This window comes from Melanostigma gelatinosum (genome assembly GCF_949748355.1).
Source record: "Melanostigma gelatinosum genome assembly, chromosome: 5".
Classification (NCBI taxonomy): domain Eukaryota; kingdom Metazoa; phylum Chordata; class Actinopteri; order Perciformes; family Zoarcidae; genus Melanostigma; species Melanostigma gelatinosum.
The window spans coordinates 12,088,176-12,108,840 of record NC_136638.1 but is presented as its reverse complement, the minus strand read 5'-3'; the positions used below and the strand labels follow the sequence as shown (position 1 = coordinate 12,108,840).

Sequence of the window (20,665 nt, the reverse complement as noted above, 5' to 3'; positions counted from 1 at the left end):
AAGCAGCTAAACTCTGACACCTCGGTTCGCTGCATGATGCAAACATGGAAAGAAAAAAAACTGAAAATGAAACTTGAGATGCTGAAATTATAAAAGAATCAGTCCAAACTTAAATGGGTACAATTCATTAGTCAGTCAGCGCTGAAAATAGTGTTTAGGTCAGTTAAAACATTTTTGAACCGTTTATAGTGGCGTCACAAAAGGTATGTAGAAAGTTAGAATAAAGGGGGGCAGGCACACATGGAAATATATTGACTCTGGTTCCCTTAAGGAACCAAAAACATTCAAAATCCCACCAGCGAGCCCAACACATCCAAACAGTTATTGCTCAAGTCAAAGTAAGGCAGACACAGATTTTGCAAAGTTGATATTTGCAGTACAGAAGGTATTTCGCCATTAATCAAGCAGTGTAGTGGAAAACACCAGCGACCCCACAGTATCACTAGGAAACTGGTTAGAATACAAAATAATCACAAGCCTCTTGGAATTAGTTCTTATAACATCTATGAAATCTGCTCCCTCTTCCTCCCGTGAACATGAAAGAAACAAAAAAAAGGAAATATATAATAAGAATAATAAAAATGCATTTGTCCAGTTGATTTCCCTCTAACTGCATTTTCCTTGAGACGAGACAGTTAACGCTTCAGCACATCTGAATGTATGGAATAGAAACGAGGCAGTGTAGGAATAGAAGAGGTCGTACAGACGAGTCGTCTACGCAAAGGTGGAACAAACGCGATAAAACCGGTTCTCGTTATAGAACGACGAGCTTTATCTGTCTATATATATATATATATAAACTCATTGCTCAATAATAGTGTGTTCTCTGTCTAGATGCTATCCATGGCCTTGAACTCGCTCAGGGCCTGCACGGGGTTGATGTGCTTCTTCTGAGAGGACCTCTTGATCTTGTTGGTTTGGCCGTCGTCCTGCTTCTCTCTCTTCACCAGCGGCTTCTTCTCGGGGGCTTTCATCCTCCAGGAGATGGCGGGCATGTTCAGGGCCTCCATGTTTTTGCTCTTCTGGTACTTGGTGGAGGCGACGTAGGAGGCCTTGACGGTGGACACTACCGTGTTCATCAGGTTCTTCGCGGCCTGGATGAGGGACATGGCGCTGTCCAACTGAAGAGGAGACGGGTTAGCTCCGTAAAAAGCAAAGTCTGGTATTTATTTTGGGGGGGGGGGGGGGGGGGATTTACATATACGGAAGAATTAACAAGCTTTCAGATTCCGTCTGCCATACAAACAGGAGCGAGGAAATTTGGGAATACGGAGAAAGGTCAAACTAATTTAATCTCCACTATTTAACAGCCTCAGAGACACGGGTCGCACTTCACTGAAGAGTCAATTCAGCACACAGTGAGGAATTCATTATTTCTTGCACACATTGACGACCTCTTTTAATTAAGTTGAATGGCTAGTAAGTGGTTAATTAATACTTAAAAAGGTTGTGTAAACACCGGCCTTGTACGGTCTTATCTTAACAAGCAAAAACGTTGCAAACATTTGGCAACGTTGGTCCTTTCCAGGACACAGAGAAGCTTTTATTTCCGTAAATCAAATCAAATTAATCAAATTAGAATATTCTTTGCAGGAAATGTTTATATATATATATATATATATATATATATATATATATATAAAATTATAGACCCATAAAATCAAACGTTACCTAAAAACAGCATTACCGGATGTTAAGACACGACTTAAAGGAACAGTCCAGATGAACCAGTTAGTGATTATCTGGGTTTAAAACAAGTCATCTTTTTGTCATGTCTCATTGAAAAGACCAAAACCAACACAATGTGGATTAATCCGCCGCTGAAAATAGTCCCATCGCTTTCATTATTTAATAAATTAAATAGGTTTTATTTCTCTATAAATTGAATATATTTAAGATTTGGACTGATGACCAAACTCACTATTTTAATACATCGTCTGAGGCTCTCATATCGGTTTTGTTCAATATTAAATATAAGTTGCTGATTACGAGGCAAAGACTGAATCATTAACTAAGCACAACAGCGCCAGATAAAATTTTAAGTAGCCGACGCATTCTATTGGTTTGATTATCTTCCTAGCTACGGATTAAACTGTGAACAAACGCAAATCTGTTTACATGCATGGTTTCTCACCCAAATACATCGTGTGCATCCTTAAAGGCTCCACAAACACACCTTACATGCTTTACATGCTTCCGGGAATGATTTTAAAAGCGCAACGCAGGCTGTAACCTGTCGACACGGCGGCTGAACTTACCCCGGAGACGACAAGCTCTCCTCCCAGGTTCTGCACCTCGGCCTTGACTTTGCTGCAGATGTTCAGCTGGTGGCAGTACAAGGCGATGCGCTGCAGGTAGGCGAGCAAGTCCTGCTTACAGGTGGAGTCGGGGCACTGCGAGGGAGAGGAGACAAAACGCGCATCAGCTAACGTGCACATCAATCGGCACACAAGCACAAGCGGGTCGGTGGTTATAACACCACCCGCTGTGTCGTGAATCTATTTTTTTTGTTTTTGTAACGCGCTGCTGCTACTTAATCTGAATATTTATGTGATCCTGCAGACGCCATGATCTCACACTTTATCAAGATGAGTTAGCAGCAGTGTCAGGTGAGGTAGACACCCACATTAGCGCCGTGCACGGAGCCAGAATGACAAACTCACGCCCACAAACCTCGTCAATTGATAACTCATTTTCGCAGGGTTAAGCACGGATCAAGTCACACAGAATGCAAATTCTATTAGGAGGCAAACACGGCTGTCAATCAACAACGTCCAGGTGTTGGCGATCGTCTCGTGTGAAGTCCTTTTAGCAACAGAAATACTTGTCAAGTATCGACAGTAAGCCCCGTCCATAGATAAGACATGTCTTTAAAATGCAACAAACTGTTTCCGCCCCAAACAACTTAAAGCAGGACTTTAGGTGCGAGGGTGTGAATAAGAGTCTTATTCATGTTCCCAACGAGGCTCTACGAGATTGTCAAAAGTCAGCCGAGGACGCAAAACAAAACACATCGGAGGCTTAAAAGAAAAATCCATCAACTGCAAGAAAACCAATAAATTCTCATAAAACCCACTTGAGAGTCGAAGCATGCGAAGAGCTCCACAAACTCACGCCATTTAGCGTTTGCATTCTTTTTCAATTATTTCATCTCATCTTAATTAGACCGGGGTCCACCTTCAGACGCCACTCACAATCTCTTTCCAAGTTTGCTAAACAAGCCCCCTGCCAACCAAGTAATTAGGCCCCGGCTCTCGTTAGCTGCTCGGCAAGCCAGGGATGTAAACACCGACACACCGTCGGCAGTGATCGCCACGGGGTCACACCGACCGGTCAGAGGGTAATCCCGGACTAAACTAACTTCACCTGCGAAAGGCACCGGAGGGGTGGTGACCATGTGTGCGAGAGAAAATACTGGCTGAAACACCGGTATGTGCAGGTACTTGGCAGGGAAAAGGTGAAAGGGAGGCACTGGCAGCCAATCCTTTAATTGATGGATTCTCTGCAGGAAGGAGTCGGGGAGGTCAGTGCTGACGAGTGTTTGCACGGCGTCTAGACCGACTGAAGAGGCATTTTGTCCGCCTGGAAGTGAGCAAATGACAGAACAGATCTCTCTGGATAATGGCCGTTAACTGCTATTGAAGTGCACTAAATCCACGTTCTCCCTTTTCTCTGTGCAAAAGGGAAGAAGAGGAAACATCCTCTGTATCAAGATATTTTTTTGGAGTTGTTTTTACACTTCAAACAGACTAGGACTTGATGCCTCTAATCCTGCCGAGCGCGGCGGTATCCCTGGTGGGAGCGTCGAGCGCTCTGCTGAATATAGCGCGCTCACTCCCAGACATACAGCTATGCATGCATGCATGCATTTGCACACCGCCCCGGCCAGCTGTGCTCCTTCATACACACCCGACATCAGTGATAAGGTGCTATAATAGCACAATAAGGACACGAAAAGAAACCCACCCTATCTTCAAGCATAAGGTCGCAAATACAACTCAACCCATTACGATCATCTCTTTCCCGAATGAGAGCTCTGCAGCCGTCCTCGGACATTATTAATAAAAATGGAGCGAGTGGTCTCTCCAGTCACTGCCAGCCTCTGCTGATTAATAGGAAGACGGGTTAAGCGGAGAGGAGGGAGATCTAAGAGTCGACATTCTATTAAAGGAAAAGGTATGCAAGAGCAGATGAGGGGGAAGAGAGCTGGAGTGGTCGACCATCATACATGGCTGAGAGACGAGCGAAAATGGCAGAGGCAAGAGGGTTCAACGGAAAAAGAAAAGAGGAAAGAACCAGAGAAGAATAAGTGGTTGGAGAAAAGACGAGGATGAAGAGTGAGCGAGAGGGGCAACAGTATGCAGGAGTAAATAAGAAATCCAACTGGGGAAACGGGACGCAGACAGGAGGATTCAACTGTATTTGGGAGGGGGGGGGGGGGGGGGGGGGCTTTAAGTAAGTAACAGTGTGTGTGTGTGTGTGCACAGCCACACACACACACACACACACACACACACACACACACACACACACACACACACACACACACACACACACACACACACACACACACACACACACACACACACACACACAATAGCACAGACCTGGGATGAGGCTGAATGCAGCTGCCATGCTAATGAGGGCTTGGGGAAGTATTCAGACGGCTGAGAGCAGGGCACTGTGAAAGCATCACTTGTGCTCGTACTCAGCTCAGCTGCTGGCTTCGCTCGGCACTCAGGAAACTCTGCAAGGCTGCTGTGAGTGTGACACGTGAATGCAGAAGTTATACAGAGCAGAGGCTAGGACCCCTCGGATTGGGTTTTTATCGGGTTCGCGCAAATAGCAGCGCCGCGTGTGATTAACTCGCTCGTCGTTACAGGAGCTCGAGCGCCTCACAGACCAGATGAATCGGTCAACAACTCACATTTCCACAGACACCTTTAACACTCAATGGTATGCGGTGTAGATGCGTCTGTTAGTGTGTCTGCAGGTTGTGCAAACACCATAACCAAGCACTCGGGTTGAAAATCACATCTGGCCTCACTGTTCAAACAATAGTGGAAAGAAAAGAAGGATCGTCGCTAACGTACGGTTTACACCAAGCTCTATCTGATCTAGCTGATTTGTTTTAATCCATAAAAACACAATATTTGATTTGCTTTTCATATGAGTTGTGTTTTTATGAAGAAAAACCCACTATAGATAACTAACTAAAAGTATAATATTTAGAATTATTGATTGTTCAAACAGACACAGGTAGAAATGGCTTTAAGTGCCTTCTCAGGAAAATAAAGGCGCCGCATCAAAGGTGGGTCACAAGGGGAGCAGATCATTACTTTCATTCTCTAATTGTACCTCCTAAGGTCCATATTCATGTGCGTAGGCAGCTCTTACATGCCTTAGCATTTAAGCTGCTGCCCTACAAGGTTCAGACGGCCGAGTAAACCAAAGCAAAAAAACAAAAACAACCACAGCCGACAAAATAAGAAAAAGGAGCCGAGGCAATAAGAATGAAAGAGCGGGATGTTGAACAGAAGCATTTCACTGTGCATGATAACGTCCATGATGATGAGGAAGGCCAGATCGCGTCATTGGAAATGCCACACGGCACCGCTGAATTCCATCACATAGACACAGCCTCCCCCCCCCCCCCCCCCCCGGTGCTGCAGCTACCAAGCACTGACCTTTCAGGATGTGCATCACCCACAGGAAATGCCAATCTCCAATATTTACTGACAAGGCAGCATTCTAATGCGCCGCGGCCATCAACCTGTTGGGCGACGCCGCGGAGCGGTGAATGTAGAGCTATTTACCGACGGGTATTTTGTTTTTCAGTCACTTCCTGTCATGAGATGAAAGCGAGAGGGGAGAATACATTTCTAAAAGTATACAGATAACTGTACCATGACCCTGTAAATCAGCCCCGAACATATCGGTTCACCGTGTGGCTTTACTGCTCCGACATTTAAAAAAAACCCATCTAGCAGGGGGAGAGGGGGTGAAAAAAGAAGATGTGACATTTGTGCACGGTAGAGGGCTGTGGATAATTAACTGTGCCTAAGCTGAGAAAGGACCTTCAGGACAAGAAGCCACGGGGAACTTTTATCTGCCACTACACTTCAAAACTGCCAACGGGGGCTAGCAGGGTTACAGAGATATACGTTAGTGGTACAGTGTGCTGCCACTGGGGAAAACAGTGTGACTGAAATCCATGGAAAAGTTGAAGGAGATACAGGCAACAGGAAAGACCCCTCTGTTACTTTCGGCAAGTGGAGCAGAAGGCCTCTGATGGAGTTGGGTGTGCAGGTATTCTGTGTGCACAGCCCTGTTAACGGGCTTTACAGTAATGCGCTGTACATTCGATTTAGTCAAGTCTGGTGCAGATTATGTTACCGTTGGTGGCTAAATATAAATCTGCCACGGCCGACCGATATCAATCAAGATCCATTACGAACAGATTGATGATCGCCGGATCTCCTCCGCTCGCTGCACCTGCTAAAAAAAGATGCTCCGTGTTTGTTGTGGGGGGCAAAATTCAATCACACCGGCACTCGGGAGCGTTAATGTGACAGCGAAGCCCGACAGAGTCTGGGTGTGACGGGGGGGGGGGGGGGGGGGAATCAAGCTGAGGGTGAGCCAAAAAGACAGACTTTAGAGGCAACCACAGGGACCAATTAAATGGCTCACATCCATTTGTAATGTTCACGCTGCACCTGTCAGTCAACCGCTTCACTGCAGCACTCGTCAGCAAACCTTAGAACTCAACACGTCTGCTACGGAACAGGTACGAACAGACAGGCATGTTAAAACATTTAGGAATGAGTGTTTGACATTCGGCCAGACCCTCTGCTGCTCCTGGCTCACGCATAAAACCCGACGGATCAAAACGGCAGGTTGAGAGTCAAAGGAAGTGCCGCAACTTTCCATTAAAACCAATTGGACGTTCCCACAGCGCCAACATCGGCAAGCGACTCACAATCTTAAGCTTTAGTTCCGTCGTCTATTTTCTAAGCAAATATGGCAAGAAACCACACTGATTATCTACTATAAACGATACAAATGATGTGTTATATCAGATAGAAATTATATCATTCTGATCAAATTATAAAATATGCACTTCACACTTTCCTCTGCTCTCTCCCTGCTTTCAATCCACCCCGATTCCTCCACCACATGGATTTCAAAATCCATCCGCTATATTTATCAGAAAATTGCGCAACAATTGCCATTTCGTGGGGCTTCACAGTGCTTCTGTGTCCAGTGTGAGCCCGGAGTAAGGCCTCAAAGCTTTAAAAAAAAAAAAAAGTATTTATCAGCTATGCACTATTTATCATGGTCATACAACCATCACTGATGGATGTTTGGCTGTCCTTTCCGTGCTCTTCCCAAAACGATGATCCACCTCTGGGAGGTCTTCGGCTCTGTCGAGGCCAGGCCGCCTTTCACTGGACATAAAGCGTTCGAATATCGAATCATCACGGGTAAACGGCTTTCTAAACAATCAATTGGGAGTTGATACATTTCCTCAACCGGCAAATAAGGTGGGCTTCACTTGGTTGGGCTGAGGGGGGCTGACCCTTGAACTGCTGAGCTGAGAATTCGTAGGCTCTCTGGGTGATTCTTCTGCTTCCCCCACTGCAGTGGGTAATTTACAACCCCGTCTGCTGTAGCGCGTCTAGGGCCGGAGCCGGGATTAGACTGTGACCAGCACCAGAGCCCACGGATCACCACAAATCTCCGCTGATTGAATGCAAATTGGAAAAGTGCACCATGTATGTCAGTATACGTCATGAGAATAAAGCTGGCACAACAAACGCACGCACACACACACACGCCACGCACATGCCTATTCTCTAAATATGTAAGCCTTATTTCATGCATGTTTTTTCGTACGTGTACATGCGAGTGTTTATGTGGGGCGCAGGCGAGCAGGCAGAAATTGATGGGCTACATGGTGGCGAACACATTTGCATTATAAATCTCAATGACATAGCATTATTTGTTTACCAGCCGGCTCCGATAGAATTCTCATAAGGTGCCCTGCAGAGGAGGCTCATAAATTCTTAATAAACTGCAGTGCAGACCTTTGTACGGCACTGACCTAAATCCTGCAGCTCGTCTCTGCGCCGCACTCGTTCCTTTAAACTGTTAACGAGGCTTCGTTACACATGTCCGACTGTTTTCAGAAAACTGCCCAAACCAGACCTCGGTTGAAACACGATACGCACGTGAGAAAAAAAAACACAAGATGACACGGTGTCCGCCAAGGAAAGAACCGTGTGGTGAAGATGCTGTGCTATCAGTCTGGGACCATCTGCTGATGTGTTTTATGTGAGGAGTAAACCCTCACAGGCCAGAGACACAGAGCACAAGTGATTAATATGCCTCGGCTAATGAGCAGTCCCAGCATTGCCTTCGCTCCTCTGACTCTCCCGGCAGTGTGTGTGTGTGTGTGTGTGTGTGTGTGTGTTTGTGTGTGTTTGTGTGTGTGCGTGTGCACATCCTGGTTGGTGATTCGCTCAACTATTGCTGCTCCAGTATTTGGACCATCCCAACAAGCCGTCGCTGTAAGTGTGCGCCGGTGGCATCTCCTGCTTTGTTAAGAGAGACGGCCCTAAATATAAACCATAAATAAATTACTTTTTTTTCTTTCTTAAACTGCCACCTGGCAATTACACTGCTAATTGAAAGGCGAAGCACTCTTAATGGATTTGTCTCTCAGGAGGGATGTTCCACCCCCCTCTCCCTTTCTACTATCTCTCCATCGTTCTCCTGGCCGCCCCATGTCCATCCCCGGGAGGCTGATGTGTTAACGGGTGAGTGTCGCCTGATCCGCCGGTGTTCTGGTCCTTGCTCAGAGGGAAAGGCTATGAGGGGGGACAGCTGGACGGGTTCAGAGGCTGGATCCTCACTCCTGGCAAAGGCTCCTGTTCCAACAGCCAAAGCGCTTCATTTATTCATACTTTGAGTGCTTCAAACTACAATACCCCCCCCTAATAGTGTACACACTGGCAAACATATATGCACAGAGGACGAGATAAAGCAACGAGTCACCGACAAACACTCGCACAAAGCAAACACATCCGTACACATGTGTCAGTGGAGAGGCGGGCCAGTCAACAGAGTAGTCCTGTGTAGGCATAAACACACACACACCTGCCCATCTGTTTTCTTTGGGGGATAACACTGTTTTTCGTTAAAGTGAAGAAGCATCTTCAAAAGCAGCAGTGAGGCATTCAAAGAAGTCACTTTCCAGAATGGCTTATTCCCCATTCAGATAATGCGGATGCAATTAGGTCAGAACAGATACGATTTGTCACTTTGTGATAGACACGGGCCTGTAACATCACAGATCTGAGGTCACCTTCAATAACATATCCGACATGCAGGGCTCCTCATATCAGCCTAGGAGGGACTTAATCGACGTCTTAAGTCCTCTTGGAATACGAGCACAATTTATGGAAAAATAAATGTTTTATAAACCTGGGATTTATAGTCCCCTCCCCCCCAGTATCACTACATGGGGAATATAGTTCACAATTGCCCCAGAATATCTCCGCTCATTACACAAAGAAGCCGTAGAAAAAGACCTTTGATTTAAAACCACATGATGCTTAAATCAATTATTAACTACTGCCTTGTGTAGGCAAATCTGGGCTGTTTAGAGATAAATATGTATTGTGCTAAATGGATTCAAACATGCGACAATGACAAATGCATATAGCATCAGAGTCCATGCGTCACAGTCAGCCATGAGACATTCATCTTGAATTACTTAAAGAGGCTTAAAGCTGTTCAAACATTTTGCCAACATATCAGCGGAGACGTCAACAAAACCAGGACAACAGAGACCGACAACGCCTCCAACGCTATCGAAATTGAAATCTCACAGCAAACATCTAAAGCCAGTGTTTGCCTTCTTCTGAGCGACCGCGTGCGTGTGTTTGGATAGAAATGGAGGAAACGGCTGCTTTACCTCTCAACCAAATGACGGGATAAGACCTCCGTCTGACAACCACGTCGTGTTGCAAACATCACAACTTCACTCTTCCGTGATTTAACAACAAAGTGTGTCCACGAGGCGCAGACACCGAGAGACCGTAAGTCCCCGCCTCAGAGATGGCAAATGAATAAGTTGGGGGATAAATCATGTACGGCGTCTCCCTGGGGGAGTGGCACAGTGCAAGTATTTAAGTGAAATATGAAGCCAGGGATAATTGAATGTGTGTTTCCCCCCAATGTCAAGGACCATAGTCTCTGGGGTAAGGGAGGGATGATGGAATTGGGAGATGGAAGAACGAGAGGGAGAGGGGGGGGTGATCCTGAAAGAAATTGGCAAAGCCTGGCAGGGGGCGTCTCATGAACAACACAAATCATAGCAGTTGTTAACATCTGAAGCGCTCTGCTGTGCGAGCCTTTTACTTGGAGATGCTCCTAACGGTGCAGATGAGACAAAAGTACATTAAAGTACATTAGAGTTGTGCAAAATATTAAATTGCATGTACCGAGTGATGACTTGTAAACTTTCTTGTTATTTGTATACAGCTCTTAAAGTAGTAAGATGACGAAATACGACGAGAGAAAAGTTTGCTGTTGGGACAACATTTAGAAAAAAAGGGAAAGGGGCGTCAAGATGCAATCAGTATGAAAGCTACATGTAGCGGTGTCTGTTCCTTCTGCGGTGCATTTGGGTAATGAAAAATGTTTAACTCTGAACCGGTGTGGCAACTTGCGAACCGCAGTCAGAACATTCAGGACTGAGGAGAGCGCAAATGTAACTAAAGGAAAATAAAGTCAATACGATAGCGGAGCTAGTAGATGAATTCAGTCGCCGCTCCTCATTTAACAACATCTCACGTAGTTTAGCGTCACAAAGGTTGCGCTACGATTCCTCTACACAAACAAAAGAGTGATCTTCCCGTATTGGTCCCATGTGTTGCTGCACTAGCTGCTGTCGTGCACTAACTCTAATCATCTAGCGGGGCCGGCGGCACAAAAAGATGTGGTCGACATCGAACCCTTTGGGACGGAGGTTCATGAAGGACTTACGTTGTCAGCGATGGTGCGGCCCAGCTTGTCCATTCGTGATCCGGCCTCGGCAATATTCTTGGCAGCGCTGATGACATCGGCGGTATTCTTCAGAGGCCCTTTCCCCCTGGGGGAGAAAAAGAGTGGAAAGGTCAGTCGCCGCTTCTGATCTCATTGGATATGCAGGCGCAGCGTGTTATCCACGTAGCGGCTGTTTGTGCATGGACAGAGAAGCAGGACTTGTGGGAACAGTTCAGGGGACAGATATATTATTCGTGCACATGCTGGCGCGCACATCGCTCCGCACACATAAACCAGTAACAGTCTGGCAGCGCACTGTTCAGTCAGAGCTGAGCACGTTTTATAAGCCATTAAACGCAGAGGGGCGGCCTTCACTGTCGGGGCCGTCCTTAAAGATCGGGACCATGGCGCTGTACTACCAGTCTTTTCGAGCACCATCAACCCACTTGTAAAATGAAAGGTGTTTTTTGCCGTATCATTGAGCACATGATTGATAAAACATGTTGGTATCATATTCAGGGATTGAGGAGGCCATCGCATTATACAGAGCCGTACGCTTTCTATCGCAACAGAAATTCTTACTTTGTACCATGTAATATAAATAATAAACAAAAAAATGATAAAGAGCAACTTAAAAAGGTGGAGCTCATGTTATCCATGGTCAGAGCATTACCTGCAGCAGATGGCAGACTGCACACTCACAGTTTGGAGAAGCCGACGGGCACAGAGGCTCAGCAATGTGCTGCTTGACCCCTTTTATTCAAGCAGCTTTGAGGGGTTTTATTTGAGGGCTAAGACGCAAATCCCACTGGGTTTCGTGTCTGTTGGCGGAGAAATGCCGGTTGCCCTAAAAAAAAAACTGCTACACGCACACCAGCTCGTCACACTTGTGCCGGTCATTTTCGAACGAGGCCCGTCCCGAGTACAGGTCAGTTAAGCCCCGACCCGGCCCACCGTAAAAGCTCATCGGCCATTTGCGTTTGTTTTCTGCCCCCACAAGGGACTCTGGGACACAGTTGGCATGATGCACAAATTGGATTCAAAGCTGCTCTCTCCAGGCTAAAACAATTGAGCCATCCAACCCAGAACAGATGGATTTCTGTGTACCGTTCTCTCGCTTCCCCTGCCATCCCCTCCCCTTCTCGCTCTCCCCTCTGCTGTAAAGCAAGTCCGGGTCCGAGTGGGAGAGGCCACGCATCAGAGAGCACAGACTGGAAGCTCTCCGGGGACGAGCTAACCCCTGGAGACAGAGCTGCAGTCATTGTGATGGCTTCTGGTAAGGGAGGGGAGGGGGGGTAGTCTGCATGGAGGGAGTTTAATAGAGTGTCACTAGTGTTTTGTTGTAGTTTGCCTCAATAAAAAAAAATCATAACATCATGAATACAGCAACCACTGATTTCTCCCTAAACCACTGTTGTCCTTCCGAAATGCCTTTCCTGAGCCCTGAGAAGTAAAGAGCCAGCTGCCGAGTCTCTTCACCTTCTTCAGCTCGGCCTCGGTGGCCGAGTAAGTAGCGACGGGCGAAAAGCACAAAGAGGCCACGGAAACAGACAAGCAGGCGGCTGACAGGAGGACACCCTCGTAAGACTTCCGTAGCGGGCTCGCACAGAGAATAAACCGGCGGACTTCAGGTCCGGTGGCAGCTGCAGGCGTCCAGATGGGTGTGAGCCACATCGGGCACAGAACGCCGCTCCGAGACAGGTGGCTCTGAAATATGTTGCGCGTTTCCAAAAGCCACACATGCCTTATTCATGATCATGAGCGCCGCCAAAACAGCTACGAGCGACTGCAGGAGTCGCAGAGAATGCCTCTCACTCTCTCTGTGCAGAGGTCCGGAGCGATTAGCTCACACGGCATTAACCTCGGCGGAGGCTTTGCCCCGGCTCCAGGTTGAGGGGGCAATAATCTGGGCCTGGCTGAATTAGTCAGCGACCGACCTGCCGTGCGCTGCCGGCCGCCTGTCAGAGTCGAGGCACAATGTGAGGATATGTATTCGTCCGTGTGTGGCTCTTCAGACGCTCACTGGCATAGACCAGCGTCTGTCCGAAGTCTCACAGTGCGGAATAAGAAAAGTCACAATACTAAGTTCTGATATGAGCCCATAAACTATAATAACTGCGCTATTAAAAACACAGGAACAAAAGCCTTATTTACTCTTTTTCTAGAGGAAATAACCAGCGCGTCGAAATAAATGAAGGCACTTGATTAAGAGTAATACGGTGTCGTTGGGCCTGGAATGGAGTACATGGAGACAATGAGACAGCTTCAACGGGCTGTTTTCCTTATTGGAACGATCTTTTCCATTTGAATTCCTAGGGTCTGCTCTATAAAACCTTTACGTTGATATAAAGATGTCACTGCAATCAATAACCTCTCAAAATATATACACACAGCTGACGTCATCTAATAAATAAACACAGAGGAGGGCACTCTTCAGATGGAAGCAACGCTATATGCATCCCATTTACATGAGAGTCTCTACAGTCCATGTAATGCAAAAGCCAAAAGTCTTCTTCTGCCCCCCCCCCCCCCCCCCTTCGGTCCTTTGGATGAATGAACCGCATATAAGAAACTGCAGGGTTCTGTGTGACCTCAGTCAGCACTAGTATTCAAATCTCTGCCACAGCTTTCCAGTGTCGCACTTCTTTGGCCGGGGAGACGGGATGTTTGACCCATTCAGCAGATGAAGACATTTCATCATTACGGATGTGACTCAGAGGACATTTTCTGGCCAACTCTGACTAACTCACTTGAAAATGTAAAAAAAAAAAAGAAAAAAAAAAAAAAAAAGGCACAGTCATACGAATACAGTCAGCTAGGGCTGGGCGATAAATCGATTTAATCGATTAATTCGAATGTGTGCTTTAAGGCGATGTGTTTTATTGAAAATCGAGAAAATCGCCCCCACCCCTCCCCCCCGTTGGGTTCCCGTAGTAGAGTGCGCGCGCATTGTTTACAAACTAAAACAATGGCGGCCAGCAGCTTCACTGCTGGCCGCCGCCGCCGCCACCTCACAACAACAACCCAGCATTTTGGAGACATTCACCAACTGTACTCCGCATGAGAAGAAGAGTGCCCGGTGGAAAGCCATCACGGATGCAGTCGCGATGTATATCGCAAAAGATATGGTGCCCATATACACCGTGGAAAAGCCGGGGTTTATTCACCGTCTCAAAGCTTTGGACCCCAGGTACGTGCTACCAAGCCGTAAACATTTTTCTGACGTTGCCTTGCCTCGGCTGTACAATAGTACACGCCAAAGGATCTCTGCGGAGCTGGAGGGGATGTCATTCTACTCCGCAACAACTGACCTGTGGTCCAGCAGGTTGACCCAGACACCGATCCACTTGACTGGTGGAAGCGTCACCAACTTAACTTTCCAAGGCTAAGTACTTTAGCAAAGAAATACCTCTCTGTGCCAGCTACAAGTGCCCCCTCTGAGAGGCTTTTCAGTGTGTGGGGGGGGCATTGTTACATGCCACCGTGCATGCCTGAAGCCAGAGGTAGTAGACAGGCTTGTCTTCCTGGCAAAAAATATTTAGAAAAAACATGCACTACTGTTTAATACTGTTGGTTATGTTGTGAATGCACTTGATTTTGTTTACATGCACTTATTTACTGTGCAAAATATGTTATGTTGATGTTAGATCAGATGTTGCACTTTTGAAAATGTGAATGTTAAAGGGTCATATACATTTTATTTCATGCTGTGTTTGTATCAGTGTATTCAGTTAGAAAAGCTTACTGTAAAAAGTTACATTTGCACAGTTGTTTACAATGGAAGGCTACTATTTAATGCCATTTAATGTTATGTTTAATTTAATTTTATATTTAAATGATTCAGGCAAACAAAAGAGTGACCAAATACTTTTTGTATACTACAGGCACCTTTCTACAATGTTCAGGTTTTGTTTGCACTTTATTTTTATCAACCTACTTGGGAAAATCATCACAAAATAAAAGAAAAAATTGTTTTCAACAGCTTCTGTCATCTGCAAAAAATTTTGGGGGAAAAAAATCGATTTAAATCGTGAATCGGATTTTTTGTAAAAAAATCGGAGATTTTTTTTTTAGGCCATATCGCCCAGCCCTACAGTCAGCCAATCAGGACGTCTCATCACATCCCACACATTAACGCCCTTACATTTGGATCACTGATAAATACATTTTTCATCTCCCTCAAGTAGTTGCTTTCACTTTTGAGTATTTGCCAAACAGCACTTCTGCAGAAGTCAATACTTCTGACACATGGAATACGTTTGCAACAAATAGCTCTGCTTGTAACCGCGGATGTCAGACACACTTAATGATTTTCTATTCACAGCAAAGATGTTTCATACTGTTCAAGTGCAAATTGTGATTCCTGAGATGTTTTCCTGTTAACTGTTCTTCTACCGTCTTACTGACGAGGGTGAACCTGCCAGCCCCCTTACAGCAGCTCAGCTGAGTGAGACGGCCCATTTACGATTTTACAGCGCACACCCGGCTTTATTCCTGTAGCAGCGCATTAAGATTAGGGGAGGAAGGAAAAATAATCAAGGAGGAAATCCTACCTACAGTGCCGCTTAAGGAAAATGCAGAGCGCTGGAGCGTGAACAGCAGTGTTAAACCGGGTGCATAGTCTGTGCAGATATGGGCAAATGTTGGGGAAACAAATGTGGGCTTATTGGCCGATTGTATTTGGCTTAACTTAAATGTGCATTCTGCTTGAATTGCACAACTATTGGAATATTAATGCGACGGTAGAGTGACGGCATGTCGGCCCTGTGACACAGACTGCAAACTTCAAACACGCAGCCGTACTAGAAACCATTCATTCAGATCTCTGAGGCCAGAAGAACATCTGCAATTACCAGAATGCAGACATCATTTGCGAGGGGAGAAAAAAAAGAAAACAACGTCTCTGGGTGTGAGCCAAGCTGTTAGTTCGAACTCACCTGGTGAAGTCTGTCATCTCCATCATGATCATGCACATCTGCTTGGCCAACACGATGATGTCGTTGCCGCTGTCGTCCCACTTGGATACCTCGGCATCCAGCTTGCTCTTCTCTTCCTGGAAGCTCGCCACCTGTTCGGCAATAATGGCCCTCTGCTCCTGGGGCAACTGGGCCATGATAGCCTGAAGGAGGAATTATGGGAGAGCGTAGAGGGTTTAGTACACAAGACCTCGGCTTACTGTTCCCGAAAGCCATTTCTGTCTCCGGGCATTTCGTTTGACAGCATCTCCTATGGACGCACGTGTGTTTTCTCGCCATTTCATATTTTCTCCGGTAGAGCTCTGCAACAAATTTGTCCTGAACAAAGGTTATAATGGTGAGGTTGTTTTCAAACCTTCCTCACCTGGTTATTTCACTCTTAGTGCTGAATTTAAGTGATCAAACAGACCTGCTGGAGACTGAAAAATGACCGTCTTCTCTGTAAATAGATGTCGTCATCACCAGTACTCGGAGATGGACATTTTGCTGATTGGTCCAGGTTAAGTGGGGACTGTGATTTATTTTTGTTTGTTTCAACCACAAAAGCTGGGTTCGAAGCAGGGTTCACAGCCGCTAACTAATAGCACACACACACACATCCACACATTTATTGAACTCTACGCCTCTGGTGACTGGAGACGATCAATAACAGGGCATTTATCTTGCACTACTTAATATCCAGCGCAGATGTGTTTAGCACCATTTCTATCCATCCTCTTGGGCTTGACGGTTAAAAGGGCAGCTTCCAAACAGGCAATCCGACATTCGATGAATGAGCCTGTGAGGCAGAAGTGGGCCGACACTTAAGAGCAGGAAATCGAATATCATCGCGAGAGCGTTGATTCCATTGCTGGTAAAAAAAAGGACTCGCTCTCCAGAGTCACCTAAGCTTTAATAAAAGCAGTTCGGTGCAAAGATGAAAAGCCTCTGCCTAACAAAGCTGCCGGATGATATTTGGTGAACACAACAGCACGGCGGCTTACTGGCGGATCACACGGCCAACGGGGATTTCATTTTAGATTCAATGACCGTATTACTTTGTGTTTTTCTGAACACTTAATTTCATTTCTTATAAAGCAAACAGTAGAGAGTCTTTTCAGGTCTAACCGGAACATTCAACATATCAAATTCACCGGTTCAGACGTGGACATGATATTTGAGAAATAAAAACGACTCCCATAATAGAGATTCTGAAGAATTTCAAAAGGTCTGGAGGATGTGAGACACAAATAGCCACTCAGACAGCTGCTATGACGGTCTGTTATCGGACTAGAGGCTAAGGTTTAATGAACCTGAACCACTCTTTTAACACCATACACGAGACCCGGCTGGACACCAGAGTTGTATGAGGAAACACTTGGTTTCACACTAGTTATGGTGGCGCCAAGCCAACTGTGCGTGAGCCATTAACAATAAGGATGGGGAGTGCTTGAAAGAACATTGGCTCTGACAACATTAACATGAGCGCACACTGACAAAAGTATGTACTGTTACTTTCTACCACTACAGCCTTGTAAATTGCTCTTTTGACGATGTAGCATTCTGAACTACATTTTATAGTACCAGCAAAGTGATTCCTCCTCTAATTGATTGTCAAACTACTACAGGAGGACGTCGGACATCTTACCCGTGCACTCTGGCCGGCGAAATGCTGGTCGTCGTCCGTCTGCGTGCTGGTCCTGCTGCGGACGTCACCGTCTTCAGGCTCAAAGTCAGAGTCGTCCAACTCCTCTGGAGTCTGTAACGGATCCACAGGGAGGGGCAAAGGAGGAGAGAAGAAACAAGGGTCAGAGAACAAGCTGTTAGTCGTATGTGGAGAACGTTAAATAACATTGGCACGCTACAGCCTTTTAAGACCATCAAAAAACCAACCTGCTTACAGTCTGTGAGAAACGCCTTGACGCTGCCAGCCAGGGCAACCTCATAAATTGTCTTTCGCTCGGGCGGCTTGGTACAAGAAACCGTAAACTCAAAATTAATTTGTAAATCAAGTGTAATGTGCTGCCTGTGCATTTTGAGAGAGGGAAAAAGAATGAAGGTGCAAGCTGGCATGAAACATATTGGGAGCAAAAACGCTTCATAGTCCCATCTGTTGCTGCTATCTGTGGAGAGGCGTGTGAGGCACGAGTTGTGTTCTTCGAGAGCGTCGCCACTTCACCTCGTCCCTAACTTTGAATCCAAAACAAGCCACGAGCAAAAAAGCATTTTCCCCATGACTACTAATGTTCAAAAGAGCGTCTCTCTCTCTCAAAGGGTCGTGCTAAAGTCAAAACACAAGACTGATTGACGGGGAAATGGATTTGGTGGCGACGCGGGGGGGGGGGGCGGGGCGGCGGGTGATGATGTGGGACAGATAAGGTTGCATTATCACGCCTGTGCCACTACTTGTGCTTATCCAGCTGTCTCAATGCCTCCCTTCTGTAATGGATGTGGAGCCCTCGCGTCTAAAAATAGCTAAAGGTCTCTGAACAACCTTACACTGCTTTATGAAATGTAGAGATGCTCTTGTTTTCAAGGGAATAGGGGGGGTATAGTTTTCAGATACAAAGATGTCTGTGTGTGACTCACAGGCGTCTTTCAAGCCAGACAATGCTGCTCAGCGGGACAGAGATATCACCTGCTGTGGCCTGTGCAACAGATAACCTGCGAATGTGGGAGGCTCACAAATGAAAGCTCGTCGTGGGAGCGACGGGACACCGTACTGTAGATATGCGACAACAATAGCCTGCAGTTTAATTAAGGGGTTTTGTCAAGGTAGAGCCGCTGGCACAGTAAGTGAAATTAGAATGGCGTCTTTCATGCTGTGGCAAAATACGCTGGTCAAAATTGACATTTCTCGTAATGTCCAGACCCTCCACTGTCTGAAATATTCAGTTCCAGATGCGTCAGCCTGTGACCAGCCCACGATATCGTGACAGGGTCCAGAGCTGAAATTACAATATTGTGACAGTCCATCTAGTATTCTTGTCTGCTGACATAGCTGTGGACACGGCAGTCCAAATGTAAAATGGTTTCTTTACTTTGGTGACATTCTTCTCATCGCCTCTGTAAGTAAAGCAGTTTTTTTTTTTTTTGAAGGGCAGAGACGGCACAATCACCGTGGGCCGTGACGCACCGCACAAACCAAAAGGTAACGACAGCTGCCCGCTGTATCTCTCCGGCAGCAGCTCCCTGACTTTGAGACAGTTTGATGTCTGGGAGGCATTATTCTGTGATGTCGCTGGAGGTGGGGAGAGGGCTCTGCTGCCTGTCAACTATCCGAGGACACCCGACGGAGGCTGCCCGGGCACCACGTACAGAGGTTAAAGACTCGTCTATCTTGAGTAGCCCCAACCACACACTTGTCTGTTCTGATTTAAAGAGCGGGGCCGCTGTGTCGCGCAGACATGAGAGGTGCGTGTGTGTGTGCGTGTACGCATGCCCTCTGGAGAAGTTGTCTCTGTGTTCAACTCGGCTGATTTGCAACATTCCATATTTCTTTGGACTCGGAGCAGAGCGCAGTCAGTTTCACATGTGCGCGGTGCCACTGAAGGGCAGCTCAGCCAAGCAAACGGTTCTTCCAAATGGAAATGATCGTTTTTGACACACTCAGTCTAATCTCATTACAAACGACAGCAATTAAGAGTGAGCTTAAGTAGATCGCTGCGCAGATACTGCTGGAAACTACCCGGCTGAGCCAACCGAGAAACTTCCCGCTGAATTAACACCACGAAACCTGTGAGGATTATCTCACACACACCTGATCACGAAATCCTGGCAAATCATGAGGAACAGCAGCTTTTTTGTTTTTTAAGATAATGGAAAACGTTTAAGTTGAATCTCATCACTATCTCCAGCTCATAGTTAAAAATGGCAGAATTAATTACAAGAAAGCAAGATTTTTTTTGATAAATCCTCTGTTATTTTCAACTCGCCTACACCACACACACCAGGTAGTGTTCAGCCCGCCCCACCGGCCCAATGTTAACAGCTTCATCAATCTGGATAACAAGAGTGAAGCTGGGGCAGATGGAAAGTGAACGTAGTTTCTCTGGCTGGCAGTCCAACTCAAAGAACGCTAATTAAAACCTCCATTTTAAATCAATTGCTTATTATAATGCAAATGCTGCATAATCCCCCCCCCACCCCCTCTCCTTTGGTTGTTGTCTGTCGAAGCAGCATTATTCATGGCGCCCGGGCACAGTTTTGGAGCACCATTGTCAACACGAAATCTGCTGTCAAGACTAATGATTCCAATTCAAAAGATTTACGTGTTGAAAATAATGGAGGATGGCATAATACAACCAACCAGCACATTGTATCTCAACGGAGTAAATACATAATTACGTGCTGTTACACATGATAATTCATTCCCTTCTTAATATACACAAAATCTAATTTGCCGAATATTGTGTAGTCAAACTTAAAAGCCTTAAGAACTATCAATTTCTTTCTTTTCTTTTCTTTAATAACTAGAGTGGGGGTTTCTTTTTTGTGCGTTAGCGCATTGTCAGTCAATTAGGTACCCAACTAACATCCGTCTCAGTTATAGTTCTACTCAAGCAGAGGCCATTAGCACACAGACAACTAAGGCTGTTGCACTAGATTGCAAGCCGGGTCAATTAGGTCTGCTCTTGCATGAGACAAGTTAATCATTG

General features: G+C 46.0%; 1 protein-coding gene across 1 annotated transcript in view; it reads right to left on the bottom strand.

Annotated features, from left to right (window-relative positions):
- Nucleotides 1-6: 6 nt before the first annotated feature.
- Nucleotides 7-20,665, bottom strand: part of ctnna1 (catenin (cadherin-associated protein), alpha 1) — a 65,543-nt gene continuing 44,884 nt past the window's right edge. Inside the window, exons 13-18 of the mRNA XM_079268760.1 lie at nucleotides 17,901-17,975; nucleotides 17,656-17,766; nucleotides 15,990-16,171; nucleotides 11,053-11,158; nucleotides 2,259-2,393; nucleotides 7-1,121 (exon numbers count right to left, since the gene is read on the bottom strand). Coding sequence (XP_079124886.1) covers nucleotides 831-1,121; nucleotides 2,259-2,393; nucleotides 11,053-11,158; nucleotides 15,990-16,171; nucleotides 17,656-17,766; nucleotides 17,901-17,975 — 900 coding nt within the window. The 3' untranslated portion in view covers nucleotides 7-830. The remainder of the gene's footprint in view (nucleotides 1,122-2,258; nucleotides 2,394-11,052; nucleotides 11,159-15,989; nucleotides 16,172-17,655; nucleotides 17,767-17,900; nucleotides 17,976-20,665) is intronic.